The sequence below is a fragment of the Leguminivora glycinivorella genome, chromosome Z (genome assembly GCF_023078275.1).
Source record: "Leguminivora glycinivorella isolate SPB_JAAS2020 chromosome Z, LegGlyc_1.1, whole genome shotgun sequence".
Taxonomy (NCBI): Eukaryota; Metazoa; Arthropoda; class Insecta; order Lepidoptera; family Tortricidae; genus Leguminivora; species Leguminivora glycinivorella.
In genome coordinates, this window is record NC_062998.1 from 54,138,039 (window position 1) to 54,157,997 (window position 19,959).

The 19,959-nt window shown below is 42.2% G+C and overlaps 1 protein-coding gene across 3 annotated transcripts in view; it reads left to right on the plus strand.

Moving 5' to 3' along the window:
* The window catches only part of LOC125240661 (F-actin-monooxygenase Mical), an 85,011-nt gene that overhangs the window by 37,798 nt on the left and 27,254 nt on the right, over positions 1-19,959 (plus strand). For all 3 annotated transcript variants that reach the window (XM_048148664.1, XM_048148663.1, XM_048148665.1), the window contains exons 3-7: positions 7,989-8,165; positions 11,084-11,251; positions 12,381-12,465; positions 17,672-17,859; positions 19,452-19,622. In XM_048148664.1, the coding sequence (XP_048004621.1) occupies positions 7,989-8,165; positions 11,084-11,251; positions 12,381-12,465; positions 17,672-17,859; positions 19,452-19,622 (789 nt within the window). The remainder of the gene's footprint in view (positions 1-7,988; positions 8,166-11,083; positions 11,252-12,380; positions 12,466-17,671; positions 17,860-19,451; positions 19,623-19,959) is intronic.

Sequence of the window (19,959 nt, forward strand, 5' to 3'; positions counted from 1 at the left end):
ATTTTTTTTGGCGAATTTAACTAAAAGTGATATACAGGGTGATTCCTGATAACAAACCTAAGGACGTGTCGAATTTAACGGAAAACAAAAAAACACGGTGTATATGTCCCATTGCTGGGCAGAGGGTTCCTCTCGTGAGAGGGCGCGGGCTATAGTCCCCACGCTAGCCCAAGGCGGATTGGGGACTTCACATGTACACCTTTGAATTTCTTCGCAGATGCATGCAGGTATTGCAGGTTTCCTCACGATGTTTTTCTTTTTGTGTATTAACTGTCTGTCTGGATGTGCTTTCGAACGGATGAACAGATTAAAATTTCATTTTTAGGGTTCCGTACCTCAAAAGGAAAAAACGGAACCCTTATAGGATCACTTTGTTGTCCGTCTGTCCGTCCGTCCGTCTGTCAAGACCCTTTTTCTCAGGAACGCGTGGAGGTATGCAGCTGAAATTTATATCAATTACTCAGGTCTACTGTCCCTTGAAGCTGTGAAAAAATCAAACTTCTAAGCCAACGCAATCAAAAGATACAGCCGTTTATGCCGCAAATTTTCGACACTTGCAAGGGAATCAAAACCTACAGGGTGCTTCCCGTGAACTCAGAATCTTGAAATTTGGTACGAAGCAACGTCTTATAGCATAGATAAAGGAAAAATTACGAAAACCATAAATTTTTAGTTACATCACATAATATATTTTTTTTTAATAATTGTAAACCTTGCAGGTTTGTACGGAACCCTCGGTGCGCGAGTCCGACTCGCACTTGGCCGGTTTTTATTTTTTGTTTGAAAGCTGAATTAGTCGGGACTAATTAATGAAAATCAGGCCACCATGTCGGCGCTTCTCAAAATTTTAATTTCAAACACCTTACGAGGGGTGATCCAAAAGTATGAAAGACACATAAAATGTTTAATAAAATAATTTATTTTTCTACGTAATCTCCTTCCAAGTCTACACACTTGGACCATCGTTTCTCCAGACTACGAATTCCTTTAAAAAAAAAATCTTTTTCTTGACCCTCCAAAAATGCCTCCACAGCGGCCATTACCTCGCCATCATTCAAAAATTTGTTGCCTCTAAGATCTTCCTTCAGCCGTGGAAAGAGATAAAAGTCGCTGGGGGCTAGGTCTGGCGAATATGGGGGTGTTCCAGCAATTCGAACCCTGAATCACGGATGGCAGCCATCGCAACACCGGCCTTGTGGGGCGGTGCGTTGTCCTGGTGAAACAGGATGCCAGCTCGAAGTTTACCCCGCCGCTTTTCTTTGATTGCCTCTCTCAATCTGCGTATTTGGTCAGCGTAGTAGGAGCCCGTAATAGTGGTTCCCTTTTCCAGGTATTCGATCATTATGACTCCCTCAGCATCCCAAAACACTGAAGCCATGACCTTACCAGCGGAGCTTGCTACCTTGAATTTCTTCGGTGTAGGGGACGACGCTCGCTTCCAGGTCATGGATTGCTGTTTGGTCTCAGGATCGAAATGATGGATCCAAGACTCGTCCATGGTTACAAACCGACGCAAAAATGTTTCGGGATCAGTTTGAAATTTTTCAAGATTAGACTTCGAAATCTCACAACGTATTTTCTTTTGTTCAGCCGTTAACATTCTAGGCACCCAACGAGCGGAGACTTTTTTCATATGTAATTCATCAGTTAAGATTCTTTGAATGCTGCCATACGAGATGCCTGTGAGCTCAACTAGATGCCTGATAGTCATCCTTCTATCTGTTAAAACGAGATCATTAATTTTTTTTACGTTTTCTCCAGTAAGGGCGACAGATGGACGGCCTTCGCGGTGTTCATCTTGAGTGGATGTTCTTCCCAAGTTAAACTCCTTTGACCAGCGTGCCACTGTAGAATACGGCGGAGCGGACTCCCCCAGTGTTCCCACTAATTCAGCGTATATATCTTTAGTACACATTTTTTTCAAACAGAAGTATTTAATAACCGCTCTCACCTCAGTTTTCTCCATTTTTGCGATATTGTTCCGACTGCTCGTGAAAAAACAAATGCAACTCTCTGACAGATACATATTTTTTATTTTTATTTTTTTTTATTTACTAAGGAGTCTTTGTGGACAGTAACGGCATACCTATTTATTTTAATCCGATGCAAAAAGTATTCAGTTATCATTACTTTTGGATCACCCCTCGTAATTACTAAGAGTGGTACTGTAATTTGAACAGTTTCCCGTGCTCTGTTTACTCCATTTGGGAATACAGGCGTGAGATTATATATGTATGTTAGAGAACAATCAACGAACGTTCCGGCTGTGGAATGAGCTCCCTGTCGAGGTATTCCCGATGAACTACAGTTTGGGGTTCTTCAAAAAAGGAGTGTACAAGTTTCTAACGGGTCGGCAACGCGCATGTGACACCCCTTGAGTTGCAGTCGTCCATAGGTTACGGTGACCGCTTTCCATCAAGCGGGCCGTATATACCTGTTTGCCACCGACGTGGTATAAAAAAAAACTTTCCACCTTGACCCACAGTAAGTTCAGCGAGGCTGACTATGTGGGTAGACAACAATGTATTGGTTTAAAAATACTTACACATGGGAAAAGCATTAATAACGACAATAACTGATCTACCTCTGATCATCATCCTCTGATCATTTGTTTTTTTTTCGTCTGCTTATGATGTGTCTATTTTTTCTTACTTTTGTATTTTTATGCTTTTATGTATTTTTATTTACACAATGCTTTAGTTTTTACTGTCATGCTATGTAACGTATTTGAAATTAATAAATAAATTATCCTCTGAATCAATGTTAGTGATAAAGGGACAAATGAATTCTTTAATCAGGATTCGATCGGGGTGGGCGGCACATTCAGCGGGGAGCGGGAGTGGCCATACTGTACGATAGTACTCTTTATTATACTGTGGTTCTAGAGCCTGGCCTAAGATTCAAATTGGTTGGTCGTACATGTGTCTCATATAATAAAAATAATCAACGAATCTATAGCGTTAGCGTTCCACATAAGTCTAATAAATGATTGTCTTATCCAATATAGCGTTGCGTAGGTTTCGCGCACGTGGGCAGGCCACTTTGCATGCCAAGCGAGGATTTATCAATAACTTATTTTGTCAATTATGATTATGAATTTCCTTTTTAGTAATTAGTACTGTGTGTTTACGATACCAATCGTGGGACATTGAAGTATTTATTTTTGTGAAAACTTGTGTCTACTGCTTATGCGTTAAGGCTGCTTTCAAAAAAAACGTCAAAAGAATGTAAAATTGATAGTTTTAGTCGGTGAAATACTACACTTTCCGTTATCCAATAGATTTATTTAATTCAAGTTCCAGTTAGAGCATCTTATTATCTTGATTTTTATAAGACTGGATTTTTGAAAACTAACTCACTAAATTAATTATGAATTTTTCTCTAATGCACGTTTAGAAAAACGCACGTATAGAGCTGAATCAGTCGATCTTATTTGTAAAATTTGGACAATTTTGAATATTAAAACGGGTAAATTTATAATTCGTATATCCTGTACCACAATCATTTCAGACTAGATTTTTATTTTAAGTTTTTGAAAAAGAGTAAACTAGCCTAAGGCGAATTCAATTTTTTCAGAAATTACCTAAAATTAAGTGACAATTTCTTTGAAAATCTACATCACATCGAAGTAAGTTTTGTACTAAATTAATCTGCAACGTTTACTTAAATTGCTGTTATGCCTTAGTGATTATAAATTGCTATTATTGATTTTTGCCAATTTTTTGAAAACGAGCCTTCACCGTTACAATTATTACCACTTTTGGACATTTTCTCATATTTTGTTAGACTAAGTAGAAAAAGTCCTATAATGTGATATATATTTATAAACTACTCGCAAAGCCCTTTAATTTGATACCACACACGGTATGATCGAGCGCTCGGTTGCGATTTCACTATTTTTAACACGAAAGCCCTCTTAAAAGTTACAGATGTAGTGCGAAAAGATTTGCCTTCGAATTGTTACGGAAACGTACGAACGTGTCATGCTATTTCAGTTAGTGTCAGTACAAGATGAGAGTGTGTGTACAAGATGTACTGACATTGATTGAACTGAACTTAGTATGACAAATACGAACATTTCCCCCTTTTCGCACTACATCTGTACAGTCGACTACAAAGAGATGTATCCATTATTTCACCTTATTGCATTGTAATAAGGTGAAAAAGTGGATACATCTCTTTGTAGTCGACTGTACATGTCTTATTTTTCCTATGTTTAAGATGTAATGTAAGGGTTCTATTATTGATATGTTATAACGTGGTGCCATAAAGTACGAGTAAGAAAAATCTAACATAATATTAATATAAGGTCCTAATTTATTAGTTGCAGATATTTTAACACATGATACTTTACATTAAAATAATTAACTTTAAATATAAATTGAGAAATCTTTTCATGTAACTTTTTTGATTTCATTTTCCTAACAAAAAAATTAATTATAATTTCGTCTAAAAAATCATCATGTGCATTATCACATGTCACAATAACACTGTCTGTCATGTCAACAATTGTTTGTTGTAAATGTCGTAAAGGTTCGGCGGAAAAACTGCACATGTCATTGAAGTGGCCAGTTACAGTTAAGTGGTACGTAGATAGATAGATAGATAGATAAAAGCTTTATTTGAATGCTGCAATAACACACAATTACAAATGCAACACAGAACAACAAAAAGAGAAGAAGAAAAAAAACATACAATTGACTTAAAATTACGTACACAACATTAAAAAAAATGCTTACCAACACTGTGTGCATTGCAGCAAAAACAAAAGGGTTCCGACTCAGCTATACGCTTCACCCTTTCGAGTGAGGCACTGATATTCTGCCGGCACCCAGATCACGTTACAGTTAAATAAATAAAGAAATGTGTATAAATGAAGAAATAGGTTAAGGTAATTTTAAAGTAAGGTGAGAAAACAATTTATGATTATAAATATAATTATATACATTGCTGTGAAATGAAATACAAATTAAAGTGGAAATAATACATACATATACAATTAATGATCAACAAGAATATAGAAAATGTGTAAGTAATACTTGTGTTATAAAGTGTTATAAAGTGCGCAAACGTGCCGTTAAGAATGTACCGTAAAAATAATTATATCCTAAAATCCGCGACCAAAAATCCGTATGGTATCCCTGTTTTTTGTTTCTCCAGTAATATCTTTTTAAAGTGCAATTTGAAAGATTTCTTACTTTTTAGTTGTCTTACAGGTGGAGGGATATCATTCCAGCATTTGGTCGCGAGATATCGGAAACAACCAGTAAATGCGACTGTTTTGTGTGGATACATTTCCAAAAGGCAACGTCGAGTTGACCTAGTACCATGGCGGTTATGAAAAGTTGATGTGGATACTTTGGAAAAGAGATATTCCGGTGATTTATTATTTAAAACGCCAAAAAGTAGACATGCAAGATGGAGATGTCTCCGAGAAGACATATTGAGAATGGACGATTTGTTCAGATACGGAGATATATGGCTTCTTGGAGGTATTGAATAAATAAATCTATAACAAGCATTTTGTACTCTCTGTATCAAGCGGCGAGTCTTTTGTTGCAAGCGTGGTCCATAGACGATATCACCGTAATTTAATTTGGATAGAACCAGCGATTCACACAAAATCATGCGAACGTTCTCATTTAAGAGATTGCGAATCTGGTACAGGATTTTTAAGCGAAAGAAACATGACCTGACCAATTCACCTACGTGTTTCTCGAACCTCAACTGGCTATCAACCACTACACCTAAGTTTCTCGCCTCTTCTACGCGTTCGAGTGAGGAACCATTGATTTTTAAATGAAGATCACAGTTTAAAATACGGAAAATTTGTGTTTTGGTGCCCATAATCATGTACTTGGTCTTAAGAGGGTTCAACAGCAGACAGTTTCTTTCAGCCCAATTGGAGATGTTTACGAGGTCTTCGTTAATTTTAAAAATAGCATTACTAAATTCATTACAACGAGCTGAATAATATAATTGGACGTCATCCGCATATAAATGATATTTGCAATGCTTAATAACATTAGTTATATCAGCACTATATAAAATGAAAAGTAAAGGACCAAGTATCGATCCTTGAGGGACACCACGATTTACCGGTCTAGAATCAGATATTAACAAAGTGCCGTCTTCTTTGCATATCTTGACTGACTGAGCGCGGCCTTCCAGGTAACTACTGAACCACGAGAGAGACTTTAAATCTACGCCATAGTATTTTAATTTTGAGAGTAATAAGCTAACATTTATGCAATCGAACGCACGAGAAAAGTCCAACAGCACCAAACAGGTGCCTTTGCCAGAGTCTTGTTCCGAAATAATGTTATCAACAACATCTATCAGGGCAGTCACAGTTCCCATACCCCTACGAAAACCTGACTGTAATTGTGGCAAAATATTGCTACCCTCTACATATTTATATAATTGGTCATAAACAGCTTTTTCCAGAATCTTCGAGAGAAAAGGCAAAATACTTATGGGCCTGAGGTCCTTGAGCTCACGTGCATTGTCCACTTTAGGTAAAGGTGTAACCATAGCTGATTTCCACATTGCTGGCACCTGGCCATGCAGTAAAGATCGATTAATGATTGATGTTATCACTCGCAGCGTCCGTGGAAGGGTGAGCAGAACCATGTCCCTACTAATTGCATCTACACCAACTGAATTGGTAGTAATGGAGAGTATATATTTACCTACATCACTCTCATCGACTGGCTTCAAGCTAAACGAGGTACTACCTAATCGTCGAGTTTCAAAGAACATTTGTGTGTTTATATCAACCTTATCATCACCAGGAACATTCAAAAAACTATCGTTGATCAAATTTGGATCGTTGAAATGGCAAGGAAGACAATCTCGTTTATTAGAGTCTGTTAAAACATTTTTTTTAAGATTCTTCCAAAGTGATTTTGAATTATGACAATTTGAATTAATATGGTGATTATAATAGGCTTGTTTTTCAAAATATATACTTTGAGCAACTAGTTTTTTTAATTCACAATAGCTATGTTTGTGGATTTCCGATTTAGACTTACGATATGCAATATGAGCCTCATTACGCTTTTCTATCATAATTTTGATAGTATCAGTGATCCACGGTAGATTGGTGTTACGCCTGATTGTAATTGATTTATTAGGAGCATGTATGTCAAATAAGGTCAGCAGTAACAAATTGAAAGTCTCCACCATGGCATCTACAGAATCGGTTTTTAATACCAGTAATAATACGTAAAAGAGGTACTAGAATCTGTTCAATGAGTTTTCATAATAATAATCACATAAACAGGGTGTTTTTACGTAGCAAATTTGTTTTTCCGTTTTCTCCAAAAAAACATCGTAAAAGCTATAATGTTTCACGGTTTAATATACTCCAGAGACCGAGTACTAGCTTTAAAAATATCTGCATCTAATAAATTAGGACCTTATATAAAAACTTAAACAGCTTTTTGGCTTGTATACTGTAAAACGAGTTTAGAAACTGACAATGAATATTTATTTTGAAGAAGTTTTATACAAGGTTCGCTCGGGGCAAGAATAACAATATGATGATTTCTTTATAACTGTTAGTATTTTTCCAGTGTTTGTCGTATCTCATCTTACTTTGTTGTGTTTTTTTTTCGAGACATGAGCGTACTTATCTGTACATTTTCCACAGCTGCACGATAGTTAAATATTAAGCCATTTTGAAGCTCGTATAATACACATGAAGCATGAAACGCTCATAATATAATATTATATAATACAAGTTAACTTTAAATATTCCACAACCTTAGAATTAGACATGGGAACCTACATATTAATCAATTACAATGGTAAAAACAGGCGACCTTATCAATAAAGAGAAATCGCTTCCAGACGACTTAAATAAAAGACAATTGATTCAGCGGGATATCTTAATCGTGCTCGCATTTATCACGAGACGTGTTAATTCTTGATTGATTCTTTATTTTCCCTGACTCTTTTAATGAAATGAAACCATCTCCTTTCAGACAAAACTCAGCAGCTCATGGAAAGCTCAAGCCTTATTCAAGAAGTTCGACGCGAGGGCCAACCACAAGGTGTACGGCAAGGGCCGGATATGTGCACAGAACAAGGTTCTGATCATCGGCGCTGGGCCGTGTGGGCTGCGTGCCGCCGTCGAGTGTCAGCTGCTGGGGGCTAAAGTGGTAAGTGTCCACTATAGGTACCACAAGGTGTACGGCAAGGGTCGCATATGTGCACAGAACAAGGTGCTGATCATCGGCGCTGGGCCGTGTGGGCTGCGTGCCGCCGTCGAGTGTCAGCTGCTGGGGGCTAAAGTGGTAAGTGTCTACTATAGGTACCACAAGGTGTACGGCAAGGGCCGCATATGTGCACAGAACAAGGTTCTGATCATCGGCGCTGGGCCGTGTGGGCTGCGTGCCGTCGTCGAGTGTCAGCTGCTGGGGGCTAAAGTGGTAAGTGTTCACTATAGGTACCACAAGGTGTACGGCAAGGGTCGCATATGTGCACAGAACAAGGTGCTGATCATCGGCGCTGGGCCGTGTGGGCTGCGTGCCGCCGTCGAGTGTCAGCTGCTGGGGGCTAAAGTGGTAAGTGTCTACTATAGGTACCACAAGGTGTACGGCAAGGGCCGCATATGTGCACAGAACAAGGTTCTGATCATCGGCGCTGGGCCGTGTGGGCTGCGTGCCGCCATCGAGTGTCAGCTGCTGGGGGCTAAAGTGGTAAGTGTCCACTATAGGTACCACAAGGTGTACGGCAAGGGTCGCATATGTGCACAGAACAAGGTGCTGATCATCGGCGCTGGGCCTTGCGGGCTTCGCGCTGCCGTCGAGTGTCAGCTGCTGGGGGCTAAAGTGGTAAGTGTTCACTATACTTAGGTACCATAGACAATGAATAAAGAAATGTGCTGATTATTGAAGCTGGATTGATATAGATATAGATGTTTATTGGTAAAATATTCACATTTACACGTCAATTACATACAATGATTATTAAAAAAAAAAACACATTTCACATTAGATATTCTAAGTAATACTAATACTTAATACAAATCATTAAATACACATATTACATTAGTAGGTACTAGGTACACGATCCAGTCAATGACCCGTAGGTATCAAGGAACTCATCCAAAGTATAGCAAGCCATTTCGAGTAGGATGGATTTTAGTTGGCGGACAAATATTGCATCGCTAGAAGCTTGCTTAATGTCGTCATGCAGTATATTGTTAAGTCTGCATGCCGCCGTCGAGTGTCAGGTGCTGGGAGCTGAAGTGGTTAGGGTCCATGTCCACTATAGGTACCATAGGCAAGGGATATGTACCCAGAACTGTCTAGGTGCGCTATGCCGCCGAGTGACACCTACTGGGGCTAAAGTGGTAAGTGTCGACTATAGGTACTGTAGGTGTAGGCAAAAGGGTATGATAAGTTTTGAATAATTCACGGTTATTTTCATTACTTAGACTTATATTGACCGTGATCATGATGCATGCAACTGCGTCGAAATATGGGACTGGGTGACTGCGTTTATATCCCGATTATCCCGGTCTATATAGATAGATAGATAGATAAAAGCTTTATTTGAATGCTGCAATAACACACAATTACAAATGCAACACAGAACCACAAAAAGAGAAGAAGAAAAAAACATACAATTTACTTAAAATTACGTACAAAACATTAAAAAAATGCTTACCAACACTGTGTGCATTGCAGCAAAAACAAAAGGGTTCCGACTCAGCTATACGCTTCACCCTTTCGAGTGAGGCACTGATATTCTGCCGGCACCCAGATCACGTTACAGTTAAATAAATAAAGAAATGTGTATAAATGAAGAAATAGGTTAAGGTAATTTTAAAGTAAGGTGAGAAAACAATTTATGATTATAAATATAATTATATACATTGCTGTGAAATGAAATACAATTAAAGTGGAAATAATACATACATATACAATTAATGACCAACAAGAATATAGAAAATGTGTAAGTAATACTTGTGTTATAAAGTGTTATAAAGTGCGCAAACGTGCCGTTAAGAATGTACCGTAAAAATAATTATATCCTAAAATCCGCGACCAAAAATCCGTATGGTATCCCTGTTTTTTGTTTCTCCAGTAATATCTTTTTAAATTGCAATTTGAAAGATTTCTTACTTTTTAGTTGTCTTACAGGTGGAGGGATATCATTCCAGCATTTGGTCGCGAGATATCGGAAACAACCAGTAAATGCGACTGTTCTGTGTGGATACATTTCCAAAAGGCAACGTCGAGTTGACCTAGTACCAGAGGGCGGAATTGCTCATGGCAAAAATCAAACGTCAATAGAGTTGGAATGTTAAATTTTATCGACATTTTCAGCTATCGATAAATTCAGTCTCCTTTTACATTTCTGACTTTAACATTAACCTTTTTGATTAGCTATTCGACCATTTGATTTTGACCTCTTTGATTAAATTAAAAGTAAATTGTATGACATATAATTACCATTTCTGTCACTAGTCCTTTTGAAACTAATTCACGTTTGAAAAAAATGGTTAATCCAAAACGAAAAACAGTCAACAAATGGATAAAAAAGTATCCTTGTCGTACTTACGTCGAAAACAACTCAACAATATACTGATAATTTCAGTGTAATCGATAGTCGATAGAATTCAACGTTCCAACTCTATTGACGTTTGATTTTTGCCATGAGCAATTCCGCCCTCTGCCTAGTACTACCATGGCGGTTATATAAGTCTAAGGAGTATGATAGCCTGAGCCCTCTCACGCTTGGGAATAGACGTGTGCCCAGCATAGGTACGAATAGCTTAAGTGAATTACCACAGTATAATAAAGAGTACTATCGTACAGTATGACCACTCCCGCTCCCCGCTGAAAGTGCCGCCCACCCCATCTCGGTTACCTCACAGTTACCGCCCGTCAAAATCGCGAATAGTCGACCTGCCATATTTCACTCATACAAGCATACTACGCGTTCACCAACACTAGCTTAGACTGTGTGCTAGGAACGCGCCTCTTTCATATCGCCAGTGTCCGAGATGTGCTATTCCTATTATGAATAATATAATTGGATATGATACTAACACGACCATACCTTTCAGGTGGTAATCGAGAAACGGGACCGCATGTCCCGCAACAACGTGCTCCACTTATGGCCGTTCGTGATCCACGACCTGCGCGCGCTGGCCGCCAAGAAGTTCTTCGGCAAGTTCTGCGCCGGCGCCATCGACCACATCAGCATCCGCCAGCTGCAGTGCATCCTGCTCAAGGTCAGTAGCCCCAGAAACCCGCTAGATGGCGCTGTGCCGGGAGCGGCGAGTTCTACATCGCGCTAACGGAATGTTTATTGACTTTGTATAAACGGCTCCATAGACCACATCAGCATCCGCCAGCTGCAGTGCATCCTGTCCAAGGTCAGTAGCCCCAGAAACCCGCTAGATGGCGCTGTGCCGGAAGCGGCGAGTTCTACATCGCGCTAACGGAATGTTTATTGAGTTTGTATAGTATAAACGGCTCCATCGACCACATCCGCCATGGCGCTGTGCCGGGAGCGCAGTCCTGCTCGGAAGGTCTATAAACGGCTCCATAGACCTCTCCGCCAGCTGCAGTGCATCTGCTCAGTAGTAAACAGGTTCACTAAGTACCTCTCTAGATGGCGCTATGTCGAGAGCGCCCAGTTCTGCATCGCGCTAAAGAGATTTTTAGGGTTCCGTAGTCAACTAGGAACCCTTATAGTTTCGCCATGTCTGTCTGTCCGTCCGTCCGTCCGTCCGTCCGTCCGTCCGTCCGTCCGCGGTAATCTCAGTAACCGTAAGCACTAGAAAGCTGAAATTTGGTACCAATATGTTGGGGGCTTTCCAACCCCAACGTGTGATATATTGTTGGATAGGTATTTAAAAATGAATAAGGGTTTACTGAGATCGTTTTTTGATATTATTAATATTTTCGGAAATAATCGCTCCTAAAGGAAAAAAAAGTGCGTCCCCCCCCTCTAACTTTTGAACCATATATTTAAAAAATATGAAAAAAATCACAAAAGTAGAACTTTATAAAGACTTTCTAGGAAAATTGTTTTGAACTTGATAGGTTCAGTAGTTTTTGAGAAAAATACGGAAAACTACGGAACCCTACACTGAGCGTGGCCCGACACGCTCTTGGCCGGTTTTTTTTATAAACGTAGTGGAGCCCGTGAGATTTCAGAAGTGTTCTGTTTTCGGCTGAGATCGGACGTAATTGTAAAATGGACGCTGGTCGCTGATTTGTCTTGTTCCCATATTATAATAACTCTGAATATTAAAAGCCCGTTGAAAGCGGATTGATACTAATTAAACAGCATCTAAATAACCGAGTATCCTATACGGGTTTATACCTTTGTTAATTAGTTTATGTTTTCAACAGGTGGCGCTGTTGCTCGGCGTGGAGATCCACGAGGGAGTTAGTTTCGAAGGCCTACTCGAGCCTACAGTTACAGAGAATTCTGAAAGTAAGCAGGTTTTTTAACTAGTTATTTGATTTGCTTTTAATTCATCTATAAAAAAGTTGGTCTGTTTATACGTGTTCAGGATTAAACCGCTGAACCGATTTAGTTATGGCACAGAGATAGTTGTGCTGGGGATAGACAAAGAACAGTTTTATCACAAAAATCATCCCAACAGGGACGTTACGAGTATTATCTCTCACACATTAAATGTCTGACGGTCTCTTCCTCTTCGCCACACATGCGACAATCAGTGTTGTCGGCGTGTCCCATCTTGGCCAAAATTCCTTTGACCCCGTAATGGCCTGTGAACACCCCCGTTATAATTTGGAGTTGTCTTTTGCCTAGCTTCCCTAGCTTTTTGCTCCATCCAGAGTCTACCCTCTGCATAAAGAGCTTTGAATGCTTCAGACCAACCAGGGCATCCCACTCTTTTTGGTGACTAGCCTTTGTTTGGTCTTTCATAGCCATTCTGATGGTTCCTTGTGAAAGGCCCACATAAGGTTCCGGACCTATGAAGTTGTCTTCAGATCCGGCCTTGGCAAGTTCATCAGCGTTTTCATTGCCAATGAAGCCTTCGTGCCCCGGTATCCATACCAGTTGCACCTTGTTTTGCCTTCCAAGCTTGTTAAGAGCTTGGATGCCGTTTAATACCAGTCTAGAGGTAACTCTGGGCGATGTGAAGGCTTTGAGTGCCGCTTGACTGTCGCTGAGTATATAGATAGTCTTACCTTGGATTTGTCTAACTATATTCTCATGTACACAGGCAATTATTGCATATGTCTCGGCTTGGAAGACCGTGGCATAATTGCCCATGCTGATACTACCACTGTAGTCATTTGCATAAATGCCTGCGCCCGTACCAGATGCCATCTTGGACCCGTCTGTATACCAGATGATGGTGTTGTCATCAGGGGTGGGTGTCTCCAGACCCTCCTTCCATTCGGCTCTAGTATGGACTTTGGTTTTGAAGTTTTTGTGGAAGATGAATTTCGGTTGCATTTTGTCGCAGCCCATACTCATCAGCCTTCCCATAGAATTGTTGTATTCCATGCTTGTGTGTTTAGTCTTCGGCATGCTATCGCTCCAGAGGCCTGTTAAAGCCAACCGGTGTAGCGATTTCAGTGCCTCAGACTGTATCACTAGATGTAGCGGCGGGAGATCCAATAGTACCTCCAATGCTGCTGTTGGCGTCGTTCTGAACGCACCCGTTATAGCCATGCATGCTGTCCTTTGTACCTTCATGAGGACATCCTTGCATGTGCTCAGTAATGTCCTTGGCCACCAGGCCAGGCTTCCGTACAGGATTATAGGTCTCACCATCATGGTGTAGATCCACCTTAGTACCTTTGGGTTTAAACCCCATGTTTTGCCGTAAGCTGACCTACACATTCCAAACACTCTAGTAAGTGCCTTGGCTGTGGTCAGTTCGACGTGTCTTTTCCAGTTCAGTTCTTTGTCTAGTGTTACCCCTAGATATTTCACTTCATTGGAAAGTTCAAGTACCCTTCCATAGAGCCTTAGTTGCTCCATGCCAGTAAGGGCCCTTTTCCTGGTAAACGGTACTACCACTGTTTTGCCTGGATTGATGGAGAGTTGTTGGTGGTTACACCACCTCTCCACTTGCCTCAGTGCTGTATTCATGATTTCTGACACCGTTCCCGGGAATTTCCCGTTTATGAGTATCACTAAATCATCTGCATAACCCACTGTATATACTGGGCCCTTATTTAGTTCTTCCAAAAGTGAGTTCACTACCAGGCTCCATAGAGTCGGAGAGAGAACCCCACCTTGTGGACAACCTTTTGTTGCTGTGGCTAGTAATTCTTCCCCCATGAGGGAGGACTTAATTAGCCGGCTGTTCAACATATTACCTATCCAGCGGCAGATGGTAGGTTCTATGCCATGTTTGAGTGCAGCATTATTGATTGCACCATATGTGGTGCGATCAAAGGCACCTTCGACATCCAGAAATGCAGCAAGACATAGTTCTTTGTTTTCTATGGCCTGCTCCGCTCTAGTTGTCACCAGGTGTAGTGCTGTCTCCGTGGACTTGCCCGGCTGGTATGCACATTGCAAGCGGTGTAGTGGATGTCTCTTGAGCGGACCATCCCTGATGTGTCTGTCCACCAGTTTCTCCAAAGTTTTAAGGAGAAATGATGATAGACTTATGGGCCTATATGATTTGGCTTCTGTGTAATCCTCTTTGCCTGGTTTGGGCAAGTATGTTACCTTTACTAACCTCCATGCACGTGGTACATGTCCGAAGGCAATACACGCTTTGTACAGTCTACTCAAGTGGGGTATAAGTACGTTAGCGCCTTCTCGTAGTAGTATGGGGTAGATTCCATCTGGCCCCGGGGCTTTATATGGCTGAAATGTCGATAATGCCCATTGTATTTTGTTGTGGTCTACTACCTTTTTCGACGTGTCCCAATTATGCCTGGTCGTGCGAGTGCACTGTTCCGTAACACTAATTGGTTCATCGTCTGGTACACTCTGATTTATTATCGAGCCTGGAAAATGTGTGGCACACATCACCTTGAGGGTCTCTAGCCCCGTTTCAGTCATTCCACCATCACTCCTTCTAATAGAGGTGAGTGGGACTGACTTCGTTGTGGCTAGTGCCTTCGTGAGTCTCATGCCTTCCGGAATGGAACCGATTTGATCGCAGTGGTTTTTCCACGCTTTCCTTTTCGCTTTCCTCACTGCCTTGCTATACTCTGTGAGTTTTCGCGCGTAGAGCTCAAAATCATTACTTCTTTTGGCATCGTTGAAGACAGCCCTAGTTTCTTTCCTGAGTTTTGCTATCTCCGGATTCCACCAGGGTACCTTCTTCGCCAGGATTTTCTTTTCCGGGCAGTTATTTGTCCAAGCCGTATGGACGGCTTGCCCTATTTTGTCAGCTTCAAGTTCTATGTCAATAATAGAGTTTAGCTTACCATTGGGGTTTCCCAGGTCCGCCTTAAGGTCATCCTTGAACGATAACCAGTTGGTATTCCTGGGATTCCGTTTTAGTATAACTTCTACTTTGATTTTAGTGGTATACCTAAAGCATATATATCTATGGTCCGATAAAGAAATCTCCCCAGAGACATGCCATGAACTAACTTTATTACTTGCGTTGTTGGACGCTAGCGTTATATCAATGACCTCACCTCGCCTAGCATTGACGAATGTCGGCTCATTGCCTTTATTTAAGAGTTGTAGTGAAGAGCTTACCAGGAATTCCAGTACCTTTTCTCCTCTTCTGTTGACATCCGAGCTTCCCCAGATGACGTGGTGTGCGTTCGCATCGCAGCCGATGATCAGGTCAGTGTTCGCCCGGCTGCCGTAGTCAGCAAGATCCCGCAGTTGTGTGGTGATGGGATCCGCCGCCTCGTAGGGAAGGTAGGCTGATGAGATGACTAGTGCCTTACCCCCCTTTATTCAGGATCTTGACCGTGGTCAGATCCCTGGAACAGAAAGCATTTAGAAGCATAGCATCAATGCCGGTTTTAACATAAATACATGTCCTCATATTACTCTCGGGGCAGATATACAGTATCGTCCCGCCAGTACCATTTAAGCCTCTTATCTCTCCCTTGTAAATATATGGTTCTTGAATAAGAGCAATGTCGAACTTGTCGCTTTTTAGCTGCCTAGCCAGAAGGGCAGTGGCGGCCTTATTGTGTTGTAAGTTTATTTGTACACACCTTAGCCCCTCCATTACGGCGGTTAGTGTTTGGCGGTGCTGAGATCAGCGGCCGCCTCCTGGACCGTGTTGTCGCAGGACATGGGCGAAGTGGTGCCCTCCAGGTAGAGTTCCTCCAGACCGCGCAGGTCCTCCGAGCCCGCCACCGATAGGATCGGTGACGACTCTCGGGTCCAGCGCAGCCCGGCGAAACTCTCCCCGACTAGCACCACTTCCCCCGCCTCTGACCGGTCCCGAGCCACCTCCGCAGGAGCGCCAGGCGGCGCGTCCCGCTCCGGGGCCTCCCCGTCGCCGCCCCCGCGGCGCCCGCAGCCTCATCGGCCACCGAGTCCCCCTCCCCCCGTCCGCGCCGGGCTCCACCCCAGCCTCTTCATGCTCACGCTCCTTCCCCGTCTCCAGGAGCTTGAAGTGGCTGGTGTCGAGCCCCGAGTGAAGAACGTAACCGGCCTCCCTGATGACGTCAGCTGACACCTGGTCCATCAGAACGATGCGCCTGGTGTTCAGCTCCGACATCACGGTGTCGACCACCTTCCACTCGTCGGTGCGGAGTTTAGGGTTGCGCCTCTGCATCACCCGCAGAGCCAGCGACACGTCCTGGCTGCCATCGATCGCCGTACGCCAGGCCATCTTGACCGGCTTCGGCAGATCTTTAGCAGCCACGACTTTCAGGCGCCGCCCGCCGATCTCTCCTCTTCCGATCACCGAGCGGAGCCATCCCACTGCGTCGCTTCCTCCGCAGGTGATGTGAAGCGCACCCCCGTGACAGCACCTAGTGTGATGTCGGGCATAGGATCGGCCGCCTCGTCCAAAGCTACGAGCAGGACGCTCACTATGGCCGACCTATGCTCCAACATCACCTTTTCCCCAGGAAAGGCCACTGGGACGATAGCCATCTTCTCGCTCGCCGCTACCTCAGCAAACGTCCCCCCACCCTCGTTCGCTTGTGGTCGCCAGCGAGCAGAGAAGAGTCGCCACTGGCCCCCAGTGACCTCTTGTTAGGCTGCCTAGTATTATCTCACTAACGACTCAGAAATTGAGTTTAGCAGCGTCTGTTAATTGATGTAAACATTTTGCTCAAACGATATTCAAAGTACTACTACTAGTCCTACTCAAGAAGCATTGAGTCGGTCAAACTACTTCGGATGCAAGGGAAGAAGCGCCATATTTTTACAAAATGTCGGCGCAGAGTTGACTTCTCATAGAAAAATTGTATTTCAGGACTTTTTCTATTGACAAACCTATTTCACCAGCTTTATGACAATCTTGTTCTAATCCCCTTTCTTCACGTGGGTCGTAGAAGGCGACTATGGGATATGGGTTAAATTGTGGTGTAGGCGAGAGGCTGGCAACCGGTCACTGCAATGTCACAGTTTCGTTTTCTTTTAACCCCTTATTTGCCAAGAGTGGCCCTGAAGCTTTAGTAGTTTCATGTGCTCTGCCTACCCGTTTATGGGATACAGGCGTGATTGTATGTATTGTATGTATGTATGTTGTTCTAATTTATTTCCTTTTTTCTAGCGCTAGGCTGGCGGGCGCGCGTCACCCCGCTCACCCACCCGGTAGCACAGTACGAGTTCGACGTGCTCCTCGGCGCCGACGGCAAACGGAACACGCTGCACGGCTTCAAACGCAAGGAGTTCCGGGGGAAACTCGCTATGGCCATCACTGCCAACTTTATTAATAGGCACAGCGAGCAGGAGGCTTCGGTACGTTAGAACACGCCCCCGATTTGTTACAGTTGCCCCTTTAGTGCGACGGCAAACAGGACACACTACACGGCTTCAAGCGCAAGGAGTTCCGGGGAAATCTCGCCTAAAAACGTTATCAATAGGCACAAACAGCTAGCAATATCAATAGCACAGGCAGGTTAGCTTCGGTACGATACAGCACGCGCCCGATTTGTTACAATTGTCAGCGTATTTAGTGTCGATGGCAAACGGAACACGCTCCACGGGTTCAAGCGCAAGGAGTTCAGGGGAAAACTCGCAATGGCCATCACTGTCAACTTTATTAATAGGCACAGCTAGCAGGAAGCTTCGATAAGTTACATCACGCAACAGGCCCCCCAATGTGCTACAGCCCTCCGTAGTTTACCTCGGTTGAATTTGTTATCCGCGCCAGGCACAGTGCGTTAGTTATCACTGATAACTTTATCGATAGGCACTGCGCGCAATGGCCTCCGTACGTCACAACCCGCCCCTAATGCAAGTGTTACAGTTACCCCAAGTTGCAGGCTAATAATGTGTCCCATTTCAGATAGTATAGCCTAACAAGATTTTATTTGACCCTCGCCACGTTGCGGATTTTCGGCTGAACTAATTTCTTTTACTGGCAAGGAATGCTATTTGACACTAATCGTCGAAAGTCATTGAATGTCAGTGATGTCAATATGAAGTAAACATTTTAAATTTTCTAACGATTTCATCGCAAATATGCCCAAAATAATTTAAAAAAGTGAAAATAATTATACCGAACGTGATAAATAACTTACAACAAAAATGGATGAAGGATCTCACAGCATATAGATAACAATGTTCTGAAATCGGTTATTGACATGTCCGGTACTGACAGCTTATAGTGCATTAGTGCAGTTCTCCTGTATTGATAAGTTGGTTTCGACTTTCGATTTAGGCACTGGTCCCACCGCGAGCTAGTAAGCTATGAGCTATCGGCTATAAAAACGAACAAAAGATAATCACTCCCGTGTAAATAAAAGAGACACGGCGATATTGATAGATCACCGCTGGGCGAGTAACTATAAACATCGCCGTGTCTCTTTTATTTACGCGGGAGTGATTATCTTTTGTTCGTTTTTATAGCCGATAGCTCATAGCTTACTAGATCGTGGTGGGACCAGTGCCTTAGCCTAATATATTTTTTGTTCTTATTTAAGGTGTCTGTAGCTCTGCCGTGAAAAATATTTACAGAAATAAGGAGACCGTTCCATAATTGCCACCGGTACAAAACAAGGTCCCACGCAAAAAGAAAATAAACATCGACGATTTCGCAAGATTCATGGGTTTTTGGGCTGTGCGGAAAGAAGTAGCTAGTCTTAAAACCTTTCTTATTGTTGACTATCGAAAACCATGTTTTAATTTTCTACAAATATCAACGGATAACCAGTACACGCTGTCCCCATCACATATGACGTCGCACATTATTGCCATATGAAAGCGGTTTGAAGCGACACTCTTTCGGGTCAAATAAAATATCTAGGTATACTAATAATGTGTCTCATTTCAGATAGTAAAGGTAATTAAGTTACTTGAAATTTTCTACAATTGGTCCTCTGTTTCAGGTTCCCGAAATAAGCGGCGTAGCGTTCATATTCAACCAGAAATTCTTCAAAGAGCTGTATGAGGTGACGGGCATTGACCTCGAGAACATCGTGTATTACAAGGACGACACGCATTACTTCGTCATGACGGCCAAGAAACCGAGTCTTTTGGATAAGGGGGTGCTGCTTAATGTGAGTATGAGCGGTTGTACGGCGCACGACTTACTGACCTATGTTTATGTTACCAAATTCACCAGGCCAAATTTATATTTGAACAAAAAACCCTGAAAACGTAAATACACCCTGTTTTTATTGAATTCCGTTAACTTTAAGGGATGGTTCTTTAGATCAAGTACAATTCATTTCTCTAAGAAACTAGCGTCTTAACTCTACCGGTTATCGAGTTATTAAAAAAATAAAAATAATTACAGAACACGTGTGGCACTGGCAGCCTTTACCATTTTCCAATGTTATTTGTTTTGACATGTGCCGTCAATCACTTGACACTAACTTGAATATTATTCTTAAG